The sequence below is a fragment of the Citrus clementina genome, unplaced genomic scaffold, assembly GCF_000493195.1.
Source record: "Citrus clementina cultivar Clemenules unplaced genomic scaffold, Citrus_clementina_v1.0 scaffold_3, whole genome shotgun sequence".
NCBI lineage: Eukaryota > Viridiplantae > Streptophyta > Magnoliopsida > Sapindales > Rutaceae > Citrus > Citrus x clementina.
In genome coordinates this window covers 42,398,158-42,424,401 of record NW_006262339.1, presented here as the reverse complement: position 1 = coordinate 42,424,401, position 26,244 = coordinate 42,398,158, and the positions used below count along the sequence as shown (strand labels likewise).

General features: G+C 41.5%; 5 protein-coding genes across 5 annotated transcripts; 2 read left to right on the top strand and 3 right to left on the bottom strand.

The window, feature by feature from the left end:
* Positions 1-6,934: 6,934 nt before the first annotated feature.
* LOC112099990 lies at positions 6,935-8,986 on the bottom strand. The gene is made up of 3 exons (XM_024187547.1): positions 8,541-8,986; positions 8,140-8,372; positions 6,935-8,052 (listed from the first exon to the last, which is right to left on the bottom strand). The coding sequence occupies exons 1-3, from the start codon at positions 8,984-8,986 to the stop codon at positions 6,935-6,937; spliced, it is 1,797 nt and encodes a 598-aa protein (XP_024043315.1).
* A 1,570-nt stretch (positions 8,987-10,556) lies between these two features.
* On the top strand, positions 10,557-13,477 carry LOC18047806 (pantoate--beta-alanine ligase). The gene is made up of 4 exons (XM_006443566.2): positions 10,557-11,305; positions 11,991-12,104; positions 12,359-12,490; positions 13,187-13,477. Exons 1-4 carry the CDS (start codon positions 10,703-10,705, stop codon positions 13,301-13,303), a joined length of 966 nt encoding a protein of 321 aa, XP_006443629.2. The 5' UTR covers positions 10,557-10,702; the 3' UTR covers positions 13,304-13,477.
* A 108-nt stretch (positions 13,478-13,585) lies between these two features.
* Positions 13,586-16,547, bottom strand: LOC18047805 (vesicle-associated membrane protein 722). Its single transcript, XM_006443565.2, has 5 exons — positions 16,059-16,547; positions 14,847-14,988; positions 14,566-14,686; positions 14,357-14,419; positions 13,586-13,869 (listed from the first exon to the last, which is right to left on the bottom strand). Exons 1-5 carry the CDS (start codon positions 16,246-16,248, stop codon positions 13,726-13,728), a joined length of 660 nt encoding a protein of 219 aa, XP_006443628.1. The 5' UTR covers positions 16,249-16,547; the 3' UTR covers positions 13,586-13,725.
* A 3,198-nt stretch (positions 16,548-19,745) lies between these two features.
* On the top strand, positions 19,746-21,720 carry LOC18047804 (uncharacterized protein At4g13200, chloroplastic). The gene is made up of 3 exons (XM_006443564.2): positions 19,746-20,148; positions 20,432-20,586; positions 21,323-21,720. Exons 1-3 carry the CDS (start codon positions 19,908-19,910, stop codon positions 21,569-21,571), a joined length of 645 nt encoding a protein of 214 aa, XP_006443627.1. The 5' UTR covers positions 19,746-19,907; the 3' UTR covers positions 21,572-21,720.
* A 517-nt stretch (positions 21,721-22,237) lies between these two features.
* On the bottom strand, positions 22,238-26,225 carry LOC18047803 (guanine nucleotide-binding protein-like NSN1). The gene is made up of 9 exons (XM_006443563.2): positions 26,076-26,225; positions 25,751-25,995; positions 25,373-25,493; positions 25,082-25,255; positions 24,421-24,635; positions 23,971-24,235; positions 23,362-23,541; positions 23,013-23,224; positions 22,238-22,740 (listed from the first exon to the last, which is right to left on the bottom strand). The coding sequence occupies exons 1-9, from the start codon at positions 26,092-26,094 to the stop codon at positions 22,381-22,383; spliced, it is 1,791 nt and encodes a 596-aa protein (XP_006443626.1). The 5' UTR covers positions 26,095-26,225; the 3' UTR covers positions 22,238-22,380.
* Between the last annotated feature and the right edge of the window lie 19 nt (positions 26,226-26,244).

Genomic DNA, 26,244 nt, shown 5'->3' with positions numbered 1-26,244 from the left:
AAGCAGTCAGAGTCCCATACCGTCTCGAAAAAAGCGGAAAACTGGGATTCAGGGGAGGCCTATAAAAAGGTAGCCAACGAAGGTAAAAGGGTTAGCATTTTTAAGATTAGAAAAGAAATAAGAAAAAAAGCCATAAGACCTGTGGCAAGCGTTCCCCGAACCTTCATATCTGACTTGAGCGTCGGAGGGTTTGCGCCGGGAAAACAACCGGCGTACTCTGACTTGTATGTGTGTGCAGGAACCTCTGAAGAAGAAGCCTCACGAGGAGACCTCCTGGTCGTGAAGAAGTTGATCGGGCAGAGATCCTGGTCGTAGAACGAGGAGAACCGGAATCCCGCATCAACATTTTGGCGCCGTCTGTGGGGAACAGAGCAAAAAGCTTCTGTTGATAGCAAGAGGAGGGGCGAAGCAAGTGAAAAGCAATGGAGACAGGAGGAAGTAGTGGACAAGGGGGTGATAGGAGGCCTAACGATTCTGTGACGCTGAGGGAGATAGTCAGTGAAGCACGGGAAAAAGTCATGTTCGACCGGATGGAACGGATGGAAAAGCAGATGGAGACCTTGACAACCATCCTAGATGAGCTGCGGAGCGAGCGAAGTATAGTCCAAGAGGGAAGGGGGAGAGGCGGTGGAGTGGCACCAGGTCCCGATAGTGCGGGGAGAAGTCAAACCACCGGGAGATTTGGTGGTGAGAGAGGTAACGTACCTCTGCGGGGAGAATTTCATAGAGAAAGAGAGCGGTCCTCGGCAAGGCAGACTGGCGACGAGGACGATGGAGTGGTAAATGCAGAGGAAACGGAGTTGAGGCAACACTTGCATGATGTAGAGCAAGAGCGGGATCAAGTTGCAGCACGTGACCCTGGTCGTGCGGTGCAGCTGGAGGAGGAAGTGCGCAGACTGGCGCAGATAATCGACGACATGCAAGGAAGGAACAGAGCCCCTGGTTGGAGGATAATGCTAGACGGAGAATCACCGCTCGCAGCAGAGATCATAAGGGCAGTTATTCCGAGAGATTTCCGCCTCCCAGACCTCAGATACTCGGGAAGAACTGATCCGTTGGTGCACATAGAGCGCTTCAACGACATAACTGGGGTACAAGGATTATCTCAATCCCAAAGGTGCAGAGTGTTCCCACTATCCCTTGAGGGACGTGCACGAGAATGGTACAGGAAACTTCCTCGGGGCAGCATTAAAACCTTCGAGCAGATGTGCCAGGAATTCGCGGAGCAGTTCAGTGGGGCAATGGCGCCGGAAGATGACATGATGGAGCTGAAAAGCATGAAACAGGGGGAGCAAGAAACCCTTCGGGAATTCATCAAGAGGTTTCATTGGGCTGTCCTCGACTTGGGAGCCTTCAACCACCCTCAGGCGTTAAGGGGATTGAAAGAAGGGGTGAAGATAGGAAGGCTGTGGTACAATTTGAGAAGCCCAGCTATTCAAACGTATGCAGCCGCATACGAACAGGCTAAGAGAGACATCGAGATTGAAGAGGAGAAGGCTGCACGGATTAAGACAGACCAGTTAGAAGGGTTGGGGAGAAAAGAGAAGAAAGCATTACCGGGGAATGGGCCGATCAGGAGGAGGGACCACCAGCCCTCCGGTAGCGGAGAAGGAGGTCGGGTAGCCGCTTACCATTCTCATCAAAGGCCACCACAGTATCAGCGCAGCAGGGCGCAACCTCCTCGTTCCCTAGTTAGGGAGCCTTGGAGAAGACATGAGTCGGCATCTGGTGGTCTCCATCAACACCCCCACGGTAGCAGAGCGAGCAGACCAGAAGTACTTCCACCGCCCCCAACTCAGAGCGGGGCAAACAGAGAAAGAGCAGTGCACCTGATCGGCCAGAACCCGGACTATGGGCGGTACACTTCCTTGAAGATGTCCCTGGATGAGGTGTACGAGGCCATAAAGGATCGAGGGCTGCTGCACCTCCCTACACCAATAACAAAGCTACCCAACAGGAGGGATAAAGGGCGTTATTGTAAGTTACATGGCACCCATGGCCATACCACAGCAGAGTGTAGAGATCTCAAGACCCAGGTCGAAGATTTGGTGAGAAATCGGTACCTGGACGAGTTTATGGATGGGACTTTCCCGATGGGGGCCGCAACAGGTGAAGGGGAGCAGAGTGGCGGAAACGTGAGGCACGAGCAGCCTGCAGTAAGGGTGATCGCCGGGGGCCCGACATTGGCCGGAGATTCCAACAGATCGAGAAAAAATTATGCTAGGTACGCCATGACCAGTAAAGAAGTGCTCCTCAACACCCCAGCAGCCAAACGAGCAAGGGTCAGGCAAGTGCCAATCATGTGGACGGATGAGGATGAGAAAGGGATTCTATACCCCCACGAGGATGCTTTAGTCATCAAGGCTACTGTCGCTAGCAAGAAGTTTGACCGGATACTGATTGATACATGGAGCTCAGTTGATGTGTTATTTAAGTCAACCCTGGAAGAGATGGGAATAGCCGACCGGAAGTTGGAATACACCAATACCTCCTTGAAGGGGTTCGGAGGAGGGAAGCTGGTCCCTCTGGGCGTGGTCGAGCTGCCTATCACAATTGGGAGCTCCCCGACAGAAAGAACAATGATACTGGACTTTGTCGTAGTGGATGAGGAAGGTCCTTACCAGATGATCTTAGGTCGGCTATTTTTAAGGATGAGCAAAGCGGTGTTGTCCAACCATTATCTGGCCCTGAAGTACCGGGTGAATGGGGTAGTAGGAGTGGTACGAGGAGACCAGAGGATCGCAAGAAGCTGCTACTCCTCGGCAGCAAGGGAAGCAATGCAGATAACATCCCTCGATACCCGAGTGGAAAGCAGGAAGGGCAGACCAGAACCTGTAGAGGATCTGGAAACAGTGAGCCTGGGACCAGAGAACCCGGAAAAGACGATCAGAATCGGGTCGAGACTTAGGGGAGGGCAAAAGCAGGAGTTGGTGAAATGCTTACAGGCTCATGCTGATGTGTTTGCTTGGACACATGAAGACATGCCAGGGATTGACCCTGAGGTAGCATGTCATAAGCTGGCAATAAAGAAAGGTGCTCGGGCAGTAAGGCAGAAGAGGAGGTGCTTCAACCAGGAGAGGTATGAGGCTATAAATGGCGAGGTGGAGAAGCTCTTGAGAGCAGGGTTCATTCGGGAAGTCAGTTACCCTGAGTGGATATCGAATGTGGTGTTGGTAAAGAAGGCAAACGGTGAGTGGAGGATGTGTGTGGATTTCACAGACCTCAATAAGGCGTGCCCAAAAGACAGCTTCCCTTTACCAAAGATCGATCAGCTGGTAGATTCAACGGCTGGACATGGTCTGCTCAGCTTCATGGACGCGTTCTCGGGATACAACCAGATCCCCATGTACGGGCAGGATGAGGAGAGCACGGCTTTCATCACTAACCAAGGTTTGTTCTGTTACAGGGTAATGCCATTCGGTCTCAAAAATGCGGGGGCCACCTATCAAAGGCTGGTTAACAAAGTCTTTAAGCCGTTGATTGGGAAAACCATGGAGGTGTACGTGGATGACATGATCACCAAGTCCAAAATCCCGGAGGAACATGTCAGACACCTCGAGGAGACATTCGAGCTTTTGAGGAAGTATAAGATGAAGCTCAACCCGGAGAAGTGTGCTTTTGGGGTCGAGTCAGGGAAATTCCTTGGATTCATGGTGAGCCATAGGGGGATTGAAGCAAATCCCGAGAAAATCCAGGCGATTGTGCAAATGACGTCTCCTCATAACCTGAAGGAGATGCAGAGCCTCACGGGGAGGTTGGCGGCGTTGAGCAGATTCATATCCCAAGGCTACAGATAAGTGTCAGTCATTCTTTCAAGTAATAAGGAGGGGAAAGAAAACAGAATGGACCCCAGAATGCGAGGAAGCCTTGCGGAACTTGAAGCAATACTTGCAGCAAGCTCCGCTGCTGTCCACACCGAGGGATGGGGACATGTTGTATCTGTATTTGGCGGTATCGGATCGGGCCGTCAGTTCTGTTCTGGTGAGAGAGGAAGAAGGAGTTCAGTATCCGATATACTACACCAGCAAGGCCCTGCTCGACGCTGAGACCAGATACCCACCGTTGGAAAAATGGACACTTGCCCTTGTGGTTGCTGCTCGGAAGTTGAGACCATATTTTCAAGCATTCCCGGTCTCGGTAATAACAAACCAGCCATTGCGTCAAACTCTGCACAAGCCAGATGCCTCTGGTCGGCTCGTCAAGTGGGCTGTAGAGCTGAGCGAGTTCGACATAGACTATAAACCCCGCGCAGCGATAAAAGCCCAGGCAATGGCTGATTTCGTAGCCGAATTCACAGAGCCCGAAGTATGCTTAGATCAACAAGATGCAGATATAGGCAATGATGAAACTCAAGTATGGCAGATGTCTGTGGATGGGTCATCAGGGGAGCGGGGTTCAGGAGCAGGGATTGTCTTGGAAGGCCCAGAGGGGGAGGAGATCTCTTATGCTGTAAAGTTGGAGTTCGCAGCCACGAATAACCAGGCAGAGTATGAAGCCTTGATAGCAGGTCTGGAATTGGCTAAGGCCGTGAAAGCAGACAGAGTTAAGATCAGAACTGATTCCCAGCTGGTTGCAAATCATGTCAGTGAAAGATTCCAACCAAGATGGGAGAAGATGGAGCAGTACCTGAAGATAGTCAGGCAGATGATGGGGAAGTTTGAAGCAGTGGAGGTGATACAAATCCCCAGGGAGCAGAATAGTCGAGCAGACATTTTGCTAGGATGGCAGCAGTAGCCGACCCAAAAATGCCAAAGTCGGTTCCTCTGCAGGTGAAGTCCAGCCCAAGTATTGATCAGAATTTGGGGGTGTTGCGGATAGAACAAAAATGCTCGTGGAGGGATCCGATAGTTTCATACCTTAGGGACGGGGTATTACCACCAGATAAGGTGCGAGCTCGCAAGCTTAGAGCCCAGGCCTCGAGATACACGATGATTGATGGGGTACTGTATCGGCGAGGATATAGCTATCGATTACTTCACGAAGTGGATAGAGGTAGAAGCCCTTAGCAGGATCACAGAGAAGAAAACAACGGACTTCGTGCATTCTGGTGGGAGGTCCCTGGCCCACAAGGTTCTAAGGCAGGGATATTTCTGGCCGACAATGCACCAGGATGCGCAAGGGATTTCTGCCAGAACCTCGGGATAGAGCTGAAGTATTGCTCGCCTGCTCACCCTCAATCGAACGGACAAGTAGAAGCAGCCAACAAGACCATCAAGAGGCTTTTGAAAACCAGGCTTGGAGCAAAAAAGGGTGCGTGGGTTGACGAGCTGTCAGGTGTGCTATGGGCATACAGAACAACCCACAAAACAGCAACTGGGGAGACACCGTTCGCTTTGGCTTTCGGACATGAAGCGGTCGTGCCGGTTGAGATAGGAACGACCACACACCGGACAAATCATTTCAATGAGCAGAAGAACGACGAGCAGATATGTTTGAATCTTGATTTGCTAACGGAAAGGAGGGAGCAAGCAGCCGAGCGATCGGTCGTTTACCAACAGAGGGTTGCTCGGTATTATAACCAGAAGGTGAACATACGGCAATTCAGGGTCGGAGACTGGGTACTGAGAAGAGTGAATCAGAGCACCAAAGACTCGACTCAAGGAGTGCTGGGACCGAATTGGGAAGGGCCATATAGAGTCAAGCAGATAGCGGGACCTGGAGCTTACAAGCTGGTTCGCACGGACGGCCACGAGGTGAAACGCCCATGGAACGCAGCACACCTCCGAAAATACTTCCAGTAAGACTTGTTCACATGTGAAAACTATTTTTGCTCATGTTCATTACCGTTTATCTTTCACACTTATTGTCCAAACAATCTCATGTAAGTCGAATCTTGCCATTAATGGAACGTCGAGGAATTTCTTTCGCTTGAAACCGAGAAAGTTGCCTAAGGCATGCAAAGGCTCGACAAAGTCTCAAAGCCTGTCTTATGGCGAGACAGAAGCCAAGCATGCCAGGATCTGCTCGGCCACGAGAAGGCGAGCAGAATCCCAATCCTTGAAGAAATGCCTAAGGCATGCAAAGGCTCGACAAAGTCTCAAAGCCTGTCTTATGGCGAGACAGAAGCCAAGCATGCCAGGATCTGCTCGGCCACGAGAAGGCGAGCAGAATCCCAATCCTTGAAGAAATGCCTAAGGCATGCAAAGGCTCGACAAAGTCTCAAAGCCTGTCTTATGGCGAGACAGAAGCCAAGCATGCCAGGATCTGCTCGGCCACGAGAAGGCGAGCAGAATCCCAATCCTTGAAGAAATGCCTAAGGCATGCAAAGGCTCGACAAAGTCTCAAAGCCTGTCTTATGGCGAGACAGAAGCCAAGCATGCCAGGATCTGCTCGGCCACGAGAAGGCGAGCAGAATCCCAATCCTTGAAGAAATGCCTAAGGCATGCAAAGGCTCGACAAAGTCTCAAAGCCTGTCTTATGGCGAGACAGAAGCCAAGCATGCCAGGATCTGCTCGGCCACGAGAAGGCGAGCAGAATCTCAATCCTTGAAGAAATGCCTAAGGCATGCAAAGGCTCGACAAAGTCTCAAAGCCTGTTTTATGGCGAGGCAGAAGCCAAGCATGCCAGGATCTGCTCGACCACTAGAATGCGAGCAGACTCTAAAGCATTCAAAGAAATGCCTAAGGCATGCAAAGACTCACCAAGTCTCAAAGCCTGTTTTATGGCGAGACAAAAGCCGAGCGTGCCAGGATCTGCTCGACCGTGCGAAGGCGAGCCGAATCCCAGGCATTGAAGAATCTCCAAAGGCATGTGGCAAAACCATGAGCCAAGCCGAAACCTGCTCGTCTAGACAGACACAAGCAGATTTTCAACCGAAAATTAATCCATAATTACAACACAAGAAAGTAATCAAAAACCATTTTTATTAATTTGTTAATAATTAACAGAGGGGACAATCTCAATGAACATTGTTCATTACAATACAAGAAATATATCAAGAAGATGATGGACCAGTAAGCCCGGCAGCATCGGTTGGCTGGACCTCCTCAGGTGCTGGAGGGGTATCACCAGTTGCGTCCGGGGGGGTACTCGCCTCGCCGACATCAGCAGGGACTGCACGAGCAGGAGAGTCTTCCTCCTCAATCACGATCGGCTCTACCCCATCGGCATCTTCCTTAGCCGCCTCCTCGTCCATGTGTTGAGCAACACCAGCTGTAAGGTCATCCATCTTCATATCAGGGTGTTGCTTCCCGAGGACGGCCATGATGCAACGATAGGAATGCCGAAGGCCCTGGTCGTACTGGTTGTCAGCCTTCCTCTCCAAGTTCTCGACCTGAGCTCGGTGGGAGCCGCGGAGAGATTCGAGCTGAGCCTCATACGTAGCCTTCTGCCTTTGCAGATCCTCCTTGACCTTGGTAAGCTCCTCCTCGAGGGAAATGGCTTTTGCTTGAGCAAGTGATTCTTGCTCTATCAGCTTCAGATTCTCGAGATTCAGCTCCCCTGCTTTCTTCTCGGCAACGTCAGCCCTGGTCGTCGCCAATTGAATATCCTCCTTCATCTTCCGGTCGTAGCGGCCAACCTTAGCCTTGTAATAGGTGGTCAGGCAGTTGAGGTGGAAAGCGCTATGCTGCATGGCCCCCACCAGCTCACCCAAGGTGCGGCCGTCAAAGTCCTCCAGGTCCTTCTTGCTCACGAGTATAGTTAACTCATTGAGGTAGGGGACCAGATGTTCTGCTCGGCTGTCAGGTAAGCGAGACCGAGGCCCGACAGGACGCGAAGAAGAAACAGGATATGTGGCTGCTCCACTAGCTTCCCCGACTTTTACAGGAGCAGGAGGTAAAGTCTTCAAGGGTGGGACCTGCTGCACGATGTTGGCCCGCTTTGCAGCAGGGGCATCCTTACTCTGGTCCCTCTTCGTGGTTGGAGGTCGGGAACGTTTTCGGGTCAGAGCCTCAATCACAGCGTCCTCCATCCTATGGCCAGGAAGTATCAAGCGAGACTCGAGCAAGTTGTATGTAGTTAACAGTTCTCGGCTCGAGCAGGAATTGGCTAGTACAGCCTCGATCCGTTTAAGCTGGTCAGGTTCAAGCGGGAAGTGGACACCCCAAGAAACTACAACACAAATAGACACTTGGTTAGAGACAAGCCAATAAAGCAAAAACAATTATGAACGCAAGACATCTAGAGCGAGCAGGCAACCTGGGACCGTGAAACGGGGTGGGACGCGACAATCCTTCCCGTCTATTTGTGCAATTTGACCCCAAGGACCCCCAGCAAAAAAGAATTTCCTCTTCCAAGCCCCACCACCACCGGTTGGAAGATCGGTTATGGGTTTCCGGCTCTTGGTGCTAGATTGGAAGTAGTACCAGCCGGCATCTTTTGGGCTGCTCTTTAGCTGGTACAAGTGCTTCACCTCATCAACCGTGGGCTCGCTTTGGCAACATCTGTCCCACAATATGAACAGACCAGAGAGCACTCTCCACCCATTGGGATTCAGCTGACCAGGAGCTAGATTTAGCCCGTTAAGTATCCGGGCAAAGTAGGGTTGCAAGGGACACCTCAGCCCGTACTTAAAGCTCTCTAGAAACAGGGTAACGTACCCCCTAGGAGGCCGGCTGGGAGCATCCTTCTTTCCTGGGACCTTGAGAGGTATCTCACCAGGAATGCTATACCTAAGCCGGAGGTCATTGAGCTCGTCAAACAAGGTCGTGCACGTCATGTAATCAATGGCATAATCGCGCGACAAGGCTCTGCCTCCTACTGTACCCCGTCCTTCTGGTCGTGATGTTCCAGATGGAGACACCTCACCAGAGTCACCTTCCCCATTCTCACTTAAGGTGTCCTCAGAGCCAGAAGGTCCCTCCTCACCATTGCTTCCGCTCGTGGAGGTTGTTTGGGGGGACATCCTCCTAGCACTAGTCCCGACACTAAACCTAATGGGTTCTAAGGGGATCCCGGGGTCAAAAGCAGGATTAGTGAGCAGACCAGGCAGGAAACTTAGTTCGTCGTCATCAATCTCAACGACTTTCTCCTTACCTTTCGACATTCCCTAAGCTCTAACCACAACACCACCAACTACTACCTAAACAGAAGAGAAGAGAAATTATCTACAACTATCCGAGACCAAGGAGATAGAAGAAATACCTGAAGTAATGGTTCAGTCGGTAAAAGTCAGAGATGGAGGCCTTTTATGCCGGAACTTCTTTGCCGGAGAGACAGAGACGGAGACGGAGTGAAGGATGAATATGCCGTTCGAGAGGATTCGGTTTTCCTAATGAGGACGGACTCTTGGGTTGCCAGCATTTAACGGCGCCGAATCCCGAGGGTCTCATAACCGTCGGTTTGAAATTCAAATGGAGGGGGGGATTTCTGCCACGTCACCTCGTCTGCAATTAAATGCGACATGACCCTTGGCAGCCTTTTCCAAACCCACGCGGGCGAGTACTAACGAGTTTCTACTGCTGGTCCACTACATTACCCAACACCAGAAACTGGGGGACCGGTGTTTGGGAGAAATACGTCGACGAGACCAGGCGTGGTGAGCAGATATCTGATAGCAGAGTTCCGCGAACCGGTGTGTTCCGTAAAAGCCTGGTGCGCGGAGGAACAGGAGCAGAAGTATCCCGCTCGTCCACGAGCACATCATCCGCGAGGCCAATTTCCCGTAAGAGGCATAAGGTCATTCCGGCTAGAGGACGAGAGGCGAGGAGACCCGGTCGACGGCAGTTGGCAAGACATGCTCCCCAGCCCGAGAATCTAGGCACGACAGCCACGCTTTCCCCAGAACCGTGGCGTAACACGCAAAATCTCACGGAACCACGACAGCCACGCTTTCCCCAGAACCGTGGCGTAACACGCAAGATCTCACAGAACCACGACAGCCACGCTTTCCCCAGAACCGTGGCGTAACACGCGAGATCCCACGTTTGCCCATAACGCAGCAGTCAGAGTCCCATACCGTCTCGAAAAAAGCGAAAAACTGGGATTCAGGGGAGGCCTATAAAAAGGTAGCCAACGAAGGTAAAAGGGTTAGCATTTTTAAGATTAGAAAAGAAATAAGAAAAAAAGCCATAAGACATGTGGCAAGCGTTCCCCGAACCTTCATATCTGACTTGAGCGTCGGAGGGTTTGCGCCGGGAAAACAACCGGCGTACTCTGACTTGTATGTGTGCGCAGGAACCTCTGAAGAAGAAGCCTCACGAGGAGACCTCCTGGTCGTGAAGAAGTTGATCGGGCAGAGATCCTGGTCGTAGAACGAGGAGAACCGGAATCCCGCATCAACAGTATCATTAAACTCAATTAGAAAGTTCTGATTATTTTTATTTTTTCTAATGGAAAAAAATCATTAGTCCTCAGTTTCCACACGGTAAAACCATTATTTTGTAATGCAAAATTAAGAAAATTATGCGCAGTTGCATTAGCATTAGCATTAGCCAGGCTAAGCCGTATGCGATGATTATAGACTAAAGCATTAAAATATGTATAAATAAAATATAAACAGAGAGAGCGATAAAAATTGTCAACGTTAGAGGCGCCGCCTCAACATCTACCGACCCGCCACAGTCAGTTAAGTAGTTAAAAGTGGCACAATGGGCACTCTAACCAAAGCCATTCCCACAAATAACAACAATCTATTCTATGCTCTGTCTCTGTCTCTCTGTCTCTCTGTCTCTGTCTCTCTTTCTCCTTTGAAAACGATCATCCAAGTTCGAAATTTTCACTCTCTCTCAATCCCAAAAGTCTCTATCTCGTCTACAATTCGATGGCAACAACTAACACAGACCCAGAGATAATAACAGACAAGAATGAAATGCGCAAGTGGTCAAGGGCCATGAGATCCCAAGGCAAGACCGTAGGCTTAGTGCCCACGATGGGCTATCTCCATGAAGGCCACTTATCACTCATTAAAGAATCCCACAACCGCACCAATCTCACTGTTGTTTCAATCTACGTAAACCCAGGTCAGTTCTCTCCTTCAGAGGATCTCTCCACTTACCCTTCTGATTTTCATGGCGACCTCCTCAAGTTAAAGTCTCTTCCTCAAAGGGTTGATGTCGTTTTTCACCCTTACAATCTTTATGACTACAATAATAATAATAATAATAACAACAAGAGTGTTGTTATTGGCAATGCTATTAGAAAGGGTGAGAATGAAACGGTGTCGTCGTGTGTTGAGGAGACGGAGGCAGGGCATGAGACTTGGGTGAGAGTGGAGAGATTGGAGAAGGGTATGTGCGGAAAGAGTAGGCCTGTGTTCTTTAGAGGGGTTGCTACTGTTGTTGCCAAGTTGTTTAACATTGTTGAGCCTGATGTTGCTGTCTTTGGCAAGAAAGATTATCAGCAGCTGCGAGTTATTCAGCGGATGGTGAGCACTGGAATTATGCCTCTTTATTTCGTTTTTGTGTTTGTCAATTTTCATCATTGCTAACTAAGAGACGCTGGTGTTATTGTTCGTTGAATAAATATTGAATATGATGGCCAAGTACTGTCATGTGAAATTTGTTTGACAGTATTGTTTGTCCGGGCTGGTGTTTGGATATTGGATTTTCATGCTTATGTGAAACATATTGACTGAAAAAGTTCTTCAATGATCATCATGATTAGCTGATACGAGTTAAAAGTATAATATATGGGAGGTACAAATTGCTTAAAGGGCTGTTTGATAAACGTTGTATAAGGGGTAGTTGAGGCAATTGCCTAATTTACATGGCATACATTTGCTGTTAATATGGCTGTATCTCTGGGAAGAAGGGCACATCTCTGTTTGAGCCACCTCAGTTTCTTTACGGTCTTATAGACTTGAGCATGGGAAAAGAAGAGCTTCGGAGGCCTTAGATTTTACAATTTTCTTTTTTTTTTTTCCCAAACAAAGGAGTCCATATCCTTGGCTTGACTCTTGATTCAGTTTGTGCCATCTAAACAAGTCCTAAACTTAATGTCACTCCTCTGTTTAGCAACATACGAAATTACAAATAGAATGATGTCATTCATAATATACAAGGAAATACAACATACTGATTACTGATTTATCTTCTGCCTGATTCCTACAGGTTCGGGATCTTGATTTTTCCATTGAAGTGATAGGTTCTGAGATAATGCGAGACAGTGATGGCCTTGCATTGAGTTCTCGCAATGTGCACCTTAAACCTGAAGAAAGGGAAAAGGTCCTTTTTCAATGCCTTTTGATACTTCTTTGTTCAGATCATATAACTTATTATTAACAATTGCTTTTATACCTATCAAAAAGACAAAAAAAAAAGTTGTTTGTGAGTTTTCAAAGGTATTATTATATGTTTACACTATTTTACTAGCTTTGTTGAAAGAGAGCAATTGCACCTTTATCCACAAACAACATTTACTAAGGTTCCTCGTATAGTTTCGTCACAAAGTTATATTCGTCTATTTATGTTTTCTACAGGCATTGTCGATAAGCAGATCATTGTTCTGGGCTAAATCTGCTGCACAAAAGGGTCAAATTAACTGTAAAGAATTAAGAGAGTTGGTCATCAAAGAAATAAATGGAGCTGGGGGAAGAATTGACTATGTGGAGGTAAAAACTTTTTCATTTTTCTTTTTGTTCAACTACGTTGTTTGTTTGGATCAACTAGAAATGACACGGTGGATTTTTCAACTTTTCAAAGCAAATCAGATAACATACCATTTTTTAAATGGCTTTAAGATGCCAATTAAATTGCTATACAATAAATGAGTCGAGTGTACTTCAGTTTCAAAACTAAATCTTGCTCCTCCTTAAAAACTGATATGATCTTGTGAACTTGAAGGTGAGATTTTTATTTTGCATAACTGTTTGTTCACAGCTCCAATTTCATTTTATGGCTTCGCATTAATTTTGTCAAACTTTTTTCTGTTCTTCTTTTGACAGTTATAATTGATTAATGGAAAATAAGTTTATTTATGGGGTTTAGGAATTCAAGTGATGTGATAATAATGGGGTAGTGATATCATAGTATCTGAGTTTGTTTTACTCTGAGGTGGGGAACCAACATAGGTTTGAGTGGTTTTTCCGTAGATCTCGATGAGAATCATCTTTGCTTTGGTTGAGATTTCTGTCTGACAAGTGACTGTCTGAGCTGATACTATTTTATCCGAGTTCCTTGCTGTGCATTTGTTCAGCAATATAACAAGCATCAAATATGATTGGCAGCTCCAATACATGTTATTAGACTCTGAGCATTTATATATACAAAAAGTTGAGTCCCTTCCCTTTGATTCTTGTTGCCGGCAGGTTGTGAATCAAGAAAGCCTCGAGGCAGTGGACAAGATCAATAGTCCTGTTGTCATCTGTGTCGCTGTAAGGTTTGGGACTGTCAGGCTGATAGATAACATGGAAATCAACGTATGAAAAAATGATTCTATTTTAATTGATTTTCTGTGCTAAAAGAGCAGGTGACCCTTTGTTTGAGAGATAAATCGATAATAGTCTTTGATTCCGATATTCACTGATGGATGTGCCCCACTTCAACATTTAATATATAAGATCAACAAAGGACAATGATTCGCATCTAATTATCTTCTGCGAGAGACTAGAATTATCATAATGTACCTTAAATGCAATGTTTTCTATCAGTTCAGACATCCAAAATTTTCAATGCTCCGTATAAATGGAAAGACAAACTTCCACACATCAAGAAATTTGTTATCAGAACAATTCAAAAAATACAGACTATACAAGCATTGGTCTTGTGAGAACGGACAAAATTACGAGTAAACACATCAAGAAACAGTTGACAAGCAGCAACAATACTAATAGAGTACGAAGTATCATCAACAATTGAAGCCACCGCATACAGATAATACTATGATGAGAATCAAGGCAATTATGATTCCCAGAACAATCAGTTTTATCTTCATGTTCTGAAACCACATCTTTCTCCTCATCTGGGTTCCCTGCTGTCTGAAATCCTGCGCCTGTACACCAGAACAATGAAAATTTACAACATCAGCCAAGATAAAAATTGAAAATCAAAGCAAAAGTATATAAAGGAAACAAATCAATACTGAAGAAAAATGCCGAGATTCCATGCAATGTAAAAAGGGCCGAGGGGCAAATGGTAATTCTGTATACTATTGTCAGGGAGATTTTATACGCAACTGAGTCCGCCGTTGAAATGGTTAAAGCTAGAAAAATTCCATGGTTGAATATGAGAGAGTTGACAAAGAAACTGAGAAATAAAGTTTATTTCCAAATGGTCTAAAATCCCTTCATAATATTTGACTTATGTGCTATTTTGATATTCCCATTACAGATTAGTAGAACTTTTCATTCATTTTCCATCATCAAAGAAGCAAGGCAAATGAAATCAGCCACTCAACAAAACAGAAACCTGTCCTATCTAGGTTTTGAACGTATTGAGTCTAGTTTTGAGGATACACAAAATGATATGCATTTGCTGACCTGTGAACGAAGATTCTCTGTTCTATCCACCAGAAGCTCAATTTTCTCTCCACGATCAAGAACCTGCATCATGAATTTATTATTGAACAACACATCGGCATATCCCACTAAAAGAAACTAACAGGAATCATGTTCAACCATTAAAGGAAGATAATTTCATTTTATTATGAACCAATAAGAAATTACAAGTACAACCAACAATAACTCACCTTCTCTATGTTATCCATCATAACACCTTTGACTTCTGACACCTGCGCCTTCACTTTAGCAAGCTTGCTGATCTCCTCTGGATGATCGATGCAGTACTGCATATGCTCCTTCAATTTGGGCCTATATCATTGACAACAATTTTATAGCATTAATCTACTTTCTTTGACAGGGAACAAGTCATTCCTGACAGGGAACAAGTCATTCCATAAGTTAGTTGTTTTTCTTTTTGTGTGTGTGTGTGTGTGTGTGTGAGAGAGAGAGAGAGAGAGAGAGAGATTACCCAAACTCCTTGTTCAAGCCGTTAGCGACTGCTGTTGCAGCTTTTCCTCCACCATATCTCTTTATAAAATCCTCTTTCACACGCTCAAGGAAGGCAATTGGAACCTGTCGACCAACAGATTCAACTGCAACCACACAGTAAGCTGCATGTTCAAAAATAAAGTTAGTTTTCCCATAAAACTATAGAGGACCAACAGTTTAAATCTTGTGAAATAGGAGTAGCAGGACTCAAGAAGTGAACCAGTAAGGAACACATCATCAAGAATTACATGACCGGAAAAACCTTGTCTTTTAAAACATAATTTGAGATACTATATAATCAAATTATAAATACTATATAATCAAATTATCATCTAATTAGAGTTGAGGACAGACGATGCATGAATCAGCCCCCAAACAACATTTTCAAGTATTAAATTTCACTCTTTTTTTTATGACAAAGAACAGCATTAATTTAAGTTATTTAACCAACAGTGATAAATATGGGCAATAGTAAAAAAGGCTGCATAAACCAACAAACAGTAATGATAGATCTAAAGGTCTTAACTGATACGGAAATAACAACATCAATCTATTTTTCTTTCCAACACTAATCTAAGCCTGAAACATAGATCAAATTGGAAAATTCTAAAACAAATAAAATTATGTGGCATCAGTGTACCAAGGAATTGCAAAAGGAAAATATCATAATCAAAGTCCATCATACTATAAGCTCACGCTAAATTAGCATCTTCCGCTACTATCACCATACAATCACCAGCTCCCGTGAGATGAGATCATTATTTTAGCAGCCAAAAGCAAGAACATACAACAGGAAATGATCTAAATATTAAATTACCTCATATTTCTCAGAAATCACAGAGTCAACAGTGTGAAAATTAAATCAAATCAAAGTCTACACACTAACAGAGAACAACGGCTACATACTTGTACTAACTTTTCCACAAAGCCGAGGTCATACAAACTTCAAAAGCTCCAAGAACCAGAACCTTTTATTTTTTCATAATCTATTTTGTTCTCAATCCTAGCGATTCAAGATCTAAACTCGTAAACAATCAAACAGTTACAAAATCAATAGTCAAAGCAACACAGCTACGAATACCGGGAACCGATGAAACAAATCAAAAACAAACGCGATAACCGCACAGATCAAAGCGAAAATAAAATCTTAAACAGAAGTTACAAAAAAAAAAAAAAAAAAAAAGAATCATACTGAAGCCGTCATCAACAAGGTAGTTAAAAGTGTGGCCGTCGCAATTGTAAGTGAACTTGTTGTTACTAGAAGGAAGTTTCTGGAGACACTGAGCAGCTATGCCGGTGAAGTTTCCGGTGAACTCCGTGTACTCAGCTAGTATCACCGTTCCTCGAGCCACGAAGCTGTAGATCAACGATTGCTGTCCCATTTTTCTGATAAAAAACAACTACTACTAATACGACCACAACAACAAGAACAAACCCTAATCCTGAGAGAGAGAGAAGAACGAAGAGAGAGAGAGGGAGAGAAAATGGTTGTTGTTGTTGTTATTGAAAATGAATCAATTGAGTGATTTTATGTGAGAAACAGGAGAGAATTTTCGTTTTTGCTTAGAGGGGAAGCAAAATTGTGGCGTTTTTTGTGAGTTGTTGTTTAGCTAATAGCCACCCTCCGCGTTCGGGTGAATTAACGGAAATGCCACGCAACCTCTCTTGTTTGAATTTTGAATTTTCGAACGCGCTGATGTATTTCATCATTTAAAACTACGCTTGCATCCGTCAAAGCTTGATTTATTCTAGAAGACGCAATTTTTCCTTTTTTTTTTAAATGATAAGAAAATCTTTTTACGTAGTTTGTTTCTAATTTGTTTCTTGAATGCCTATTTTCGGAAAAAAAATACCAAAATCCCCCACATTTTTAGCATAATTAATTAAATTTCTATTATGTTTTTAGATTCATTAAAATCTCCCTGATATACGCTGTTAAAGTTAGACGATATCAGACAATTTTATAATGAATTTAGTTTTTTTTTTTGTAAATCGCATAAATATGATAGTTGAAAAATGCATAGACCTTAACATGAAATTTGGATAATGTTTAATGATATTATTAACAATAAGGAGATTTTGGAGAATCTAAATCCTAACTCAATTTGACTTGCACGAAATGCACAGGTAATAATGATAACAACAACAAATGAAATGAACAAACACGACACATTGAAAGCAACGAGATTAATTCCTTTTTTTTTTTTTTAGCAAGAATGGAGAAACGAAGGAATCAATTGCCTAGTAATAAATGATAAATATGAATCGTGTAATAAGTGCAAATATTCTAAGCTATAATTGATTTAAAAAAAAAAAAACATATTGATGGCAATGTTACTTATATAAAGTCGACATACAAAATTTGTATTTTAATGATAATGCCTAATGTATAAATCATTATGTGATATAGCATGAGTAACTAGCAAATTGAATTAACGGGTGACCAATTAATATTAACAAAAGCCGACTAGTTATAATAGATGAATTAGCTTATAAAATGAGTTTTTTTTTTCTAATGATGCCACTAATAAAAAAATTATAGATTTTAATAACTTAGAGACTATATTTTTTTTTATCTTTTTTTTATCGTCCATGACATCCTTATTAAAATGATGATATTCTCATTAGAGAATTATTATTTATAAAATACCCAAACAATATTATTAGGTTTACCAAGGAGATAATTTCTATTTATTTTTCCCAAAAAAAAAAAAAAGAGAGGAAGAAGAATTTGAACATAGTTTTCATCAATGTATTTGGTCAATTCCATCAAGAAACACCATCGATTGTTACTGTCTAGAATTAAAAGAAAAACTAATTAATTACGTGCCTAATGATATGATTTGTGAATCAAGCCGTGATAGTTTACCAAATAACAGGCAATTTATTTCTTAATTGATAAAATGTCAGGCAGTTAAAGTTAGATGAACCAAATAATAAAAAAGTTACTCTAAATGATAATAAATTATAGAATGAAAAAAAAATAATGTATTTAATTTATATTTATATTCCCATTCCCCTTGTTTTTGTACATGGGCCAGCAGCAGCTCCATTCTGATGTTGTAAAAGTAAAAGAGCCAATAAGACATCTCATGTGGAGTGAGTGTTAATGTCTTGTGTGCAAATTAAAATGAGAATAGAAATATATTTCATAAGCGAATTTCGTATGTGCTTCTTCTAATTCCTCAACGAGAAAAAGGAGTCAGTTTAGATGTTCCTGAGACATTACTTTATCATTTATATATATATATTTTAATTTATTCAATTATTATGTGTATGTTTCAAGAAATTTGCACATAATAATCGGTGTCAAAGTCAAACTTACCCCTGATTTGTCCATTCTCTTTTGATGAGCGCTGAAGAGCAAATCGAGTCTTGTATTGATAATGACAAAAATTTACAAAAGGTGGAGTCAATGTTTATCGCCCATTGAGAAATTCAATATATGTACGTTATACAGTGGCTTTCCAAATTGACAATTAAGAAAATTATTGATGGCAATTTTGTACATTTCAATTGAACCCCTCCACTTTTTAATAATTAGGAAAGAGGTGTTCACTCACTGGTCTATTATTATAGTGTGGTAGGTAACAATTATTTTTTAAATATTAATGACAGTAGATTTCATAGATATTTTAATTGCTGACGGGATGAAATGGATGAGGATGGGTTGATTCTCTCATGAAATCAACAATATTAATTTCTTTCTCTTAGTATAAGGTTCGTGGCTTCATGCTTATCTCTACTTCTTTCTTTCTTTATTTTTATTTTTTATTTTATTTTATTTGATAATATTACTCCAACATAAATCATATCAACCGGAATTATTTATTTTAAAATAGTGTTTCATAGAGAACACTGTAGTCTATACAAAGGGAAAAGGATTCGAGTCTTTTGTGGATATTAATGAAATTAAATTTCTTAAAAATATTTAAAAAATAAATATGACCATTTCGATTCTATCTTAATGGTATGGTTGGAATTGGAACGAACTTGAATCTGAATGTCAATGGAAATTAGAATAAATTATTTAAGTTGTAGAAATTAGAATGAGTTAGATTATTACAGATTATTAAAAAAATCGTTAATTAATTATTGTCATAATTGTTATTTTGTATTTTAATTCTTGTTATTATTATTATTATTTAAATAATAATGTTATTGATAATTATTGTTAATAACAATTTTATTGTTAACTTTAATATTAATTAATTATTATGTTTTTTTTTATCATTTATAATGATAATCATCATCAAGAACAACAACATCATTGTCAGCATCATCATCATCAGTCGGAATGCGACGGTTGTTGGTGGTGGTGGTTTGACTTCACGATGCAATGGCTACTACCCGTGACCATTACTGCCTATGACACAACTGATCGGTGACTAGCTATTGCTCCACAAACGATGACCACATGACGGGGGAGCACTGACAGTGATGAGTTTATTTATTTATTTTTACATTTATATGCATTAATTCAAATGAGGGTATTTTTAGAATATTATTATTTTCATTAGGGCAAATGGTTAGCCCTGAAAATAGGAGATTGATTCCCAACTTTCTTTTTTAAAATCAGTCTCTCACTCTGTATTCTCAATTTGAGGCGGCTCCACAATTTTGACTCTAATTTTGTGAAATAAACGCAATAAATAATACTGATTTCTAGATTCCAATTCCTCCGTAAACTAAACGAACCATCAATGTTTACACATTGCGTTATCAAAATCACTCCTAAAATATCCTATCAGCATCGTCACAGATTTTTATGAATATCAGTGCTTTTTTAAAACAATATATATATATATATGATTAATAATTCAGTTATCAGAACTAGAGTATAATTAATTTTTTTAATTAAAAATAAATAATATAATTAATATAATATCATTGTTTAAAAAAAAAAACTTCTTCGATCCAAAGTCTCAAACTCGCTCGCTGGTCTGGTCTCCCACGAATCTGAAAAATTTCGGATGATTTGATGACAAGTACTGTACAAGGCAGACGCTAGCGAAACAATTAGAAACACACCACAAAAAACATGAACAGTGTGACTTCAGCTTCTCCGCCTACTACAACTTTGTGTTCCTCAATTCAATCGAAAACACAAGCCAGCTTTTTCGGCAATTCACTGAGTTCAGTTCCAGTTATTCCTCGTACTCTGACATGTTCTTCTAATCTAAAGCTTAACGGTCTTGGCTTCTTTGGAGGAGCAAAATCACCTCGAAGAATCCCACTACAATGTAATAGCACCACCAAGCCCGGCCCTCCTTCTGGTTCCGGTAATAACCCTAATTTAAATCTTTTTTTTTTAATATTATTTATAGTTAGCAATACGAAATGATGAATTGACAAAATGGTGTCTTGTTGAATTTATGTTATGGATTTGTTTCTTTGAGAAAAATTTTTTTGATGGGGTGTCTTCAGTTTTAGTTTTTCCATAAAAATTTTGAACCTCTTTGATTCTAAATTAAGCCCTATATGAAATGTTGTGTACTAATTGGATAATGAGTCGTGGGTTATTGGCTGCATTTACAAGTGAGATTCTGCAACGGACATTTTCAGGTGATGGTGAGAGTAGGACTGTACTGGATGCATTTTTCTTGGGGAAGGCTGTTGCAGAAGCTCTTAATGAGAGGATTGAGTCAGCAGTTGGGGAGTTTTTGAGTACGGTTGGTAGGTTGCAAGCTGAGCAGCAAAAGCAAGTGCAGGAATTTCAGGTAGTGAGCCAATTAGTTTGCTATTGATGCAAATTATATTCGGTACTGACATAGAGGCTCGCAATGCGGTTACCCTTTATTGCATCCTCTTGGTTTGCATTGCATAGCCGTTTTCTTTGGAAGATGATGTTTGTGATATGGCAATTGAAATTGGAAGTGGTTCAAGGAAAAGCTGTGGAGTGGAAGTAGTATAAATCTTTTAGTAATGCCATGGCCCTCTTGGGGGAACAAATTTAGAGTTTCTCGTGTTTGATTATTTTATGAGGTTGTGGGCATCTGATTATAATTGTTGAGAATCCATTACTTTAGCTTGTGTTGAGGAAGTGGTCATTCCAAAATAATGGATGGTCATGGTATCCTAGTTCTATGATCTTAAGTTAGTCAATTGTTATCAAGTCATATAAATGTCTTGCAGGATAAACATGAATCTTTCATTACTCTTTAAGATGCTAGGAGAAGGCTGAGGGGAAAACTTTAAATGTTGACATCAAATTCTGGTTTTATTAAGCATAAAACAACTACTTATTAACATTTTTGATGATTGAACGTGCGAACTTTATAATTTTTGTTCTGCTTTGCTTATTAATTGTTCTAGATCATTGCACATCGCACTACCTTTATTATGTCATGGCCATACAACAACAGATTGGAATATGTATCTGTAGTATTTACAGCTGTTGTAATACATGACATTTGATAATCTTTTTGTATATGCAAATATGATTGATTATTGCAGGAAGATGTATTGGAAAGAGCGAAAAAAGCAAAGGAAAAAGCAGCACGTGAAGCCATGGAGGCACGTGGACTTGTTCCCAAGTCTCGTACAGTAAATGCAACACCAGTCTCTGCTGCTACTTCAGCTTCACCCTCGACCACCAACAATGTGACTCCTGCAAGACCTTCTGAACCAATTACCCCTGATGCTGAGACAGATCCAAATCCAGGCGACCAGGGTTCTAGTTTAGGGGTGTCCGATGAGGACTAAGCATCTATTTACTTTTGAGAGCAAGTACCTATACAAAATTTTCTTATACATTGAATATGTCGTGTATATTAAACCTCCCGAAGCACCAACTAGTGTTAGTTCCTAAAATATTCAAATCCAACGAATCACGAGTTGGCTTGGATCTTTTTCATGATTGATACATGTTCGTGAGAGAGGCATTAGCTGTTGAAGGTCGTTTGATGACATGTTGCATCGTTAGTCAAGTTTAATGAGGCCGTCTAAAATTACCGTGTGAAACAACGGACGTGTAAAATCAATCAGTCTGCTGTAGTTCCATTCCATTAGATAGCTGGGACTTGAAAACCGCGCACACCGAGATTTGAATATCAAAGTTATTGCTCTAAACCTTGTTTGCTTTCTTTGTTTTGGCCGCAGAAATATGCACCATCATAAGTAGCTACTCCCCTAACTACCTCAGTCCAGCATCCGGTTTCAACAAGTATACCAAGTCTGGACTTGTAAATAAGGATTCAATCAAATACTTAAAGTCAATAGTGATTTGGAATTTGGGACTTACATCAGATGCTTTTACTGAAAGAGTATATTATACCAATCAATCCAACATTTTCCCATTACATTGTACGAGGATGAGGTTATTGGGTAAGCAATAGCCCTATAATCATGCCAGAGTTTATAATAAGCATATAACATAATGAACAATTAATAATAAATAACCGCATCAGAAGTTCTTAACAAAATTTCTTACATCCTGTGGAGCTCAAGCCCGCAGGTAAATAGCACAAAAAAGGAAGAAAACAGACGCATACAGATGAGATTGCTTTTAATTGTCACTCATCACCCAAGTCAACACCAGACATGGGCACTTCAGCAGTGATTGGATTCTCATCATCCTCTTCTCCAAAATCCATGGAAAACCCCTTCTTGACATAATCCACTTTGAAGTCGTAGTCATCATCCATGGCATCCACTTTCTTGGCCTTCTTCCTTCTCTTCATCTCTGCCTTTCTCATTTTTGTATTAAGTATACCTTCTGCTGAATAGAGCTTCTCATTCTGCCTGCTTGTGGCAGATGGGGCTTTGCTTTTTTCTGCTTTGTCTTCTTCAGATCCCATGGGATGGTCCTCACCATTGTCATGTGTAACTTCCTGTCTTCCGTCACCTTGAGTTGACTTGTGTTGATTTTCTTCCTGAGGTGTGAAAAATGCAAAAAGTATAACAAAGTAAGATTGGTAAGACAGATTATGTCAAGCACCATCTTATACATTCAAATTTCTATATACATTGAAATTCTTTTTATCCAAAACATTTTGCAGCCCTAAAGTTAACCTTCATAAAAAATCCAAACATTTTTGCAGCCCTACTGTTGATATTCATCAAAATGTTTGGCAGACTCAAGAACCAGTTAAAGCCTTAAACAACAACGGATCTAAAATGCTTAAGCTATATAAACATTACAAACCTCTAGCATGGCCTCATCAAAATTGAGAGGGCAACAAGGAAGAACTTCAACAGGTTGAAAGTCGTCAACAGACTTGAGGCTTCCAATGAATGAAGATTCGTTCTTATAAACCTCATTAACATTAAATTCCTTTCCTAACTCTGAAACTATCCTTGCCTCTGAAGGAATTCCTTGATCCCTAGCCGGAGGCATAGTGTAATATGGAATTTTACCTGAAATATATCAAATGCAAGAAAACTATTAATTCAACAAAGAAAATCAGTCCCTTCAGTATAATTTAGGGTTATTCTAATGAATCCTCAGGTTCCTTTCTTTACAGATTAAGAGGGCAATGCCTACAGATTCATACCCTCATTCCAGTCGTGCAGAATAATCCTTGCAGCAGCTTCAACATCCACAATACCACCCTTTTTAAGCTTACCCCTGACAGTAGCCACCTTCTGCAGGAAGTCATCAACTGAATCAAAGCTGGGGAGCTTGTATAGTGATATCAACAGATTGGCAGGGCAACGGTTGAGAATTTCCTTCACTGGATTATTAACAGAAAGAAATGTCAACACAAGTTAAAGTAATCAACGCAGAAATTAATATGAACACTGTATTCCTAAAAGAGAATTCTATTGGAGTGCAACACAACTCTTATTGTATTCGGTGCCAGAAGGTTCTTTTAACCAGTCTGAGATCTAAATTCATATGTAGATCATTTCAAAACAGGAAGGAACAATGAGATACGGCTTAAAAACAGCAATAATCATTGAAGTGATCCATGTGATTCTTCATCATGAGCAAGAAAAAACTTCTAACTTTCTAAGAAACATCTTTAAACAAAACCATCCAAAACCAGAAGAAAAAACAATGCCTTATCCAAACGAGAGAAAAGTTTCCACACAAACTGACAACAAGGACCAACTCAAACCGACTAGTTAGCACAAGAGGTAAAAGGAAGTGGATCACTTACCAGGACCAACAGGATCATCTAATTTTTCAATCCTTTTGCAGTTTCTAAGAGCTATAGATGCATCATTTTCTCCAGATTTAAGCATTACAACACCAGGGCAGTCCAACAATTTAACATTCTTGTCTAACTGAACTTCCTGCATTGACCTGGTTAACCCAGGAGTAGCCCCAACATTTGCAACATGGCATCTCTTCAAGCTGTTGATTAAACTACTCTTGCCAACATTAGGCAGACCAATAACACCCACCGTGATAGACTTCTTGATCTGAAACAGACAAAGACAACCAACAGATAAATTCTGGCAACAAACATAAATCATCAAAACTTCAAGAAGCAACTACAACAGTCGTTTAAAGAAACGAGACCAGTGGTAATCATCCTTACAAAAACAAAAAGATTGGTTAGCTATAATTAAAAACTGTTGATCCCCAAGAAAAATGACAATGGTACCTCATGACTTCTTGAGTAGTTTTTCAACAATTTAATAAGAGTCTCAGCTCCAAGGCAATCACTGGTTTGCAAAATATTGCTGGGTTTTGCTGTCTTTGAGGATTTCCACCCTAAGTTTGCTCGTTGCTCTTGGGTGCTGCACTTAAAAGCAACAGCAGGCAATTCCTCCCTAAGATACTTGAGCCACTTTTCCACAGATTCTCGTGGGACAAGATCTAATTGAAAAAAAAAAATTACATGTAATCCGTAAAAAAACGACTACAACAAAAAAGTATCAACCTACATATCTTTCATTTGACGGACTTAATAGAATGAAGTGGCAACCAAAAACCAACTAACCATATGAGATATTGAGATCATAACAGAAAAAGTTGCTTCAAGCCATTTCTCATCTCTACATACACAGTGTGAGACAGCAGACATGCAAAAGCAATTGATTCAATAATGATCATGATTTACAACCAACTACCAATTTCTTCCAAGCACTCTTCTTTCTAATTTTTTTTCTGATCTGCGTATGACAACCTTTGACTGTTTTCAAGATCTTTCCTAGTTTCATTTTGCTCAATTTCAGGCAGCAATATTTCCATGATAGTTTGGTACATTCTTCTTAATTAATGCAATGAAGTGAAAGAGACAAAGATTGGGTAAAGACAGATACCAATTTTATTCAGTAGCAACACTAAGTGCTTGTCAGGGCCGGCTTTCATCACCATCTTTTCCATATCAATGCAACGAGTTCCCAGAGGATCCCGAGCATCAAGAACTTCCAAGATAACATCTGATACTTCAATGACTTTAACCAACTCCTTATAGAAAGCTCTATCTGAGTTATCTGTTTTAAGTACAAAATGTCACAAAGAATTAAAAGGCATAAAGAAAATACATTAAAAAATATATATATTTTTTATCTTTCCACTCAGAAAAATCTTTCAATTAAGTATGAACACACCCCGATTTTTGCCAGATGCAGTGCTTGTTCCCTCCCCAAAATTTTCTTCTTTCCCATTGGCCGCATCTGCCAACATGGAGACATCATCATCTTCTAGTAAACCCAGCTTCCTTTTTTGAGCCTGAGGCAACAGATAAAGCTTACTTTACAGATTACCAAAAAGAAACAAGAAATAAAAAGCAAAATGAATATACCAAAACAGAACAAGAATAAACCATTCAACAAAAGTAGATATCTTACACCAGATGGGCATCTCCTGTTGATGACATTCAACAAGAGTAATCAATAAAGCATTAAAATCAACCAGCCAACAAATTTGAAAAACTAATCAGCCAATAAATTCGACAATAGTAAATAAAAGTCAAAATGGGGCGATACCCTCTCCTTGCGCGCGGCTTTCTTCTGCTCCAACTCCTTGAGAGCACGAGCACGGCGGGCTTCGAGGGCCTTGAGCTCTTGTTCCTTGAATGGCCAGTCATTGGGGATACCAGGGTCCTTCTCGACCTTTCGCTTGCCGCTCAAGTTGAGCTTCTTGGCTTCCTTGGCCTTCTTTTTGTGGTGCTCTTTTACTTTCTTTATAATCTTGTATTTCTTACGCAACGGAACTCTCTTACTCTTACTCTCTGCATTAATCACGTAATAAAATCAATTATAAAACGAAATTAACAGCTTGTGGAAAATCAGATTGTGAGTTATTTCTTACTTTTGCTCTTCTTTACCATCTTGGTTTCTTGGTAAAGGGCCTATGCAAGTCTTCTGAGGGAGAAAGGGCAAGTGTGTGTGTAATGTTGGGTTATGTCTTTGCAGAGAGCTTTAGGGTTTTTCATGAAGGCAGGCTTGGCGGCGGAAAAAAAAAATAATGCACAAAAATT

Coding starts and splice junctions, on each gene's coding strand:
- LOC112099990 (XM_024187547.1), bottom strand. CDS start 8,986: ATGTCGAAAGGTAAGGAGAAAGTCGTTGAGATTGATGACGACGAACTA. Junction 8,373..8,540: donor CCCAGCCGGCCTCCTAGGGG/GTACGTTACCCT, acceptor ATGTTGCCAAAG/CGAGCCCACGGTTGATGAGG. Junction 8,053..8,139: donor ACCCCGTTTCACGGTCCCAG/GTTGCCTGCTCG, acceptor TTTGTGTTGTAG/TTTCTTGGGGTGTCCACTTC.
- LOC18047806 (XM_006443566.2), top strand. CDS start 10,703: ATGGCAACAACTAACACAGACCCAGAGATAATAACAGACAAGAATGAA. Junction 11,306..11,990: donor TGCGAGTTATTCAGCGGATG/GTGAGCACTGGA, acceptor TGATTCCTACAG/GTTCGGGATCTTGATTTTTC. Junction 12,105..12,358: donor AACCTGAAGAAAGGGAAAAG/GTCCTTTTTCAA, acceptor TGTTTTCTACAG/GCATTGTCGATAAGCAGATC.
- LOC18047803 (XM_006443563.2), bottom strand. Junction 25,256..25,372: donor TGCATCTGGCAAAAATCGGG/GTGTGTTCATAC, acceptor TACTTAAAACAG/ATAACTCAGATAGAGCTTTC. Junction 23,542..23,970: donor AGATGATCCTGTTGGTCCTG/GTAAGTGATCCA, acceptor TTAATAATCCAG/TGAAGGAAATTCTCAACCGT.
- LOC18047804 (XM_006443564.2), top strand. CDS start 19,908: ATGAACAGTGTGACTTCAGCTTCTCCGCCTACTACAACTTTGTGTTCC. Junction 20,149..20,431: donor CGGCCCTCCTTCTGGTTCCG/GTAATAACCCTA, acceptor GGACATTTTCAG/GTGATGGTGAGAGTAGGACT. Junction 20,587..21,322: donor AGCAAGTGCAGGAATTTCAG/GTAGTGAGCCAA, acceptor TGATTATTGCAG/GAAGATGTATTGGAAAGAGC.
- LOC18047805 (XM_006443565.2), bottom strand. CDS start 16,248: ATGGGACAGCAATCGTTGATCTACAGCTTCGTGGCTCGAGGAACGGTG. Junction 14,989..16,058: donor CCTTGTTGATGACGGCTTCA/GTATGATTCTTT, acceptor TTGAACATGCAG/CTTACTGTGTGGTTGCAGTT. Junction 13,870..14,356: donor CAGAGAATCTTCGTTCACAG/GTCAGCAAATGC, acceptor TCTGGTGTACAG/GCGCAGGATTTCAGACAGCA.